The sequence below is a fragment of the Lepisma saccharinum genome, chromosome 5, assembly GCF_977018435.1.
Source record: "Lepisma saccharinum chromosome 5, izLepSacc3.1, whole genome shotgun sequence".
Taxonomy (NCBI): domain Eukaryota; kingdom Metazoa; phylum Arthropoda; class Insecta; order Zygentoma; family Lepismatidae; genus Lepisma; species Lepisma saccharinum.
Window position 1 is genome coordinate 81,843,515 of NC_139233.1, and position 2,154 is coordinate 81,845,668.

Below are 2,154 nucleotides of genomic sequence, written 5' to 3' on the forward strand. Positions count from 1 at the left end.
GTTAGTGGAAAAGGACGAAGAGTTGCTAAGAGGATGGGAGCGGAAGATTTTGAGAAGAATTTTTGGGCCGGTGAGAGAGGAGGAGTTTTGGTGGATGAGAACAAACGATGAAATACAAGAACTATATAATAATTCTGATATTGTAACAGAGATCAAGTGTGGACGAATTAGATGGCTGGGACATGTATGGCGAATGGAAGATTGTAGAGTGCCAAAGACGGTGTTAACAAGAGGACCAGGTGGAAGAAGAGGAAAAGGAAGACCTAGAAAAAGATTGCTCGAAGATATAGAGGGAGACCTGAGAAAACTGGGAGTCCGGAGAAGGAGGAGGAAGGCGATGGATAGAGACGACTGGAGGCTCGTCGTGGAGGAGGCCAAGGCACTGCAAGAGCTGTAGCGGCAAGGAGTAAGTAAGTAAGCCAGAAATAATTTTGATAAAAATGTTGTATTATTATGATTTTCAGAGCCTAAAAAGCATTTTAATTCTGACATTTCGCCTATAGGATTCGTGTTCAATGCTGATACTCGTTTCAAACTCATTTTCTTTACAGACCAAACCAGAGATAATTTTCCTAAGAATGTTGTATTTTTATGCTTTTCAGAGCGTGAAAAGGGTTTTAATTCTGACATTTCGACTATAGGATCAAAACTTGATTTTTCGATAAATTCACTTTCAATTCTAGTACTCGTTTGAAACTCATTTTCTCTACAAACCAAGCCAGAGATGATTTTCTTTAAAATGTTGAATTATTATGCTTTTCAGAGCCTGAAAAACGTTGTAATTATGACACTTCAACCTTAGGATCAAAACTTGATTTTTCGAGAAATTCACGTTCAATTCTAGTACTCGTTTGAAACAAATTTTCTTCACAGACCAAGCCAGAGATGATTTTCTTTAGAATGTTGAATTATTATGCTTCTCAGAGCCTGAAAATGCGTTTTAATTCTGACATTTCGACTATAGGATGAAAACTTGATTTTTCGATTAATTCACGTTCAATTCTAGTACTCCTTTGAAATTCATTTTCTCTACAGACCAAGCCAGAGTTGATTTTCATTAAAATGTTTAATTATTACGCTTTTCAGAACCTGAAAAGAGTTTTAATTCTGACATTTGGATAATAGGATGAATACTTGATTTTTCGGGAAATTCGTGTTCAATGCTGATATTCGTTTGAAACTCATTTTCTCTACATAACATGCCAGATATGATTTTCTTAGAAATGTTGTATGATTATGTTTTTCAGAGTCTGAAAAGCGTTTTATTTCTGACATATCGTGTATAGGTTAAAAACTTGATATTTGAAAAATTCGTGTTCAAGTCTGATATTCGCTTGAAACTCTTTCTCACTATAGGCCAAGCCAGATAAGATTTTCTTGGAAGGCCGACACCCTTACCTTGTAAAAGAACAATCTGATGAGAAGCCAATAGGCGAGCCTCGAAACGATGGATTTATAAGAAAAAAGACAAGGACAGACCAGGAACATGAGAACGGTCAATAAAGAAAGGACAATTAGTATCGCAACATGGAATGTACGCAACTTAAAGAAACCAGGGGCACTGAGAGTAGTTAGAAAAATTGCTGAGAAATATGGAATCAATATAATGGCAGTGCAAGAGAAAAGGTGGAAAGGACAGTCCACTTTCAGGTCAGAAAACGACATAGTGTTCAACAGTGGTGGAAACGGAAAGAAATATGGAACAGGGTTTATCGTAGATAAGGAAACGAAGAATGCTATAATAGACTTCACACCAATAAATGAGAGAATATGCACCATGAGGGTCAAAGGGAGACTGTTTAATATCACAGCAATCTGTGTTTATTCATCAAATGAAGAGACTGATGACGAGACGAAAGATAAGTTTTATGATAAATTGGAGTAGGTATACGATACAGCACCACAACATGTTGTAAATTTAATAATTGGAGATGTAAATGCCAAAATAGGAAAAGAAGACATTTTTAGAAAAACAATTGGCAAAGAAAGTTTACACAGTGAAAGTAATGATAATGGACTACGTATAATAGACTTTGCCGTAAGTCAAACAATGGTGGTTAAAAGTACTCAGCTACAAAGAAAAAACATAAAGAAGGAAACCTGGATTTCACCAGATGGGGAGACAAAAATCCAGATAGATCATGTGATAATAGA

The 2,154-nt window shown here is 36.1% G+C and overlaps 1 protein-coding gene across 1 annotated transcript; it reads left to right on the forward strand.

Annotated features, from left to right (window-relative positions):
- The first annotated feature begins 1,486 nt into the window (after window positions 1-1,486).
- LOC145988116 (protein CFDP2-like) lies at window positions 1,487-1,885 on the forward strand. Its single transcript, XM_083122948.1, has one exon. The coding sequence runs from the start codon at window positions 1,487-1,489 to the stop codon at window positions 1,883-1,885; it is 399 nt and encodes a 132-aa protein (XP_082979074.1).
- Window positions 1,886-2,154: the final 269 nt, after the last annotated feature.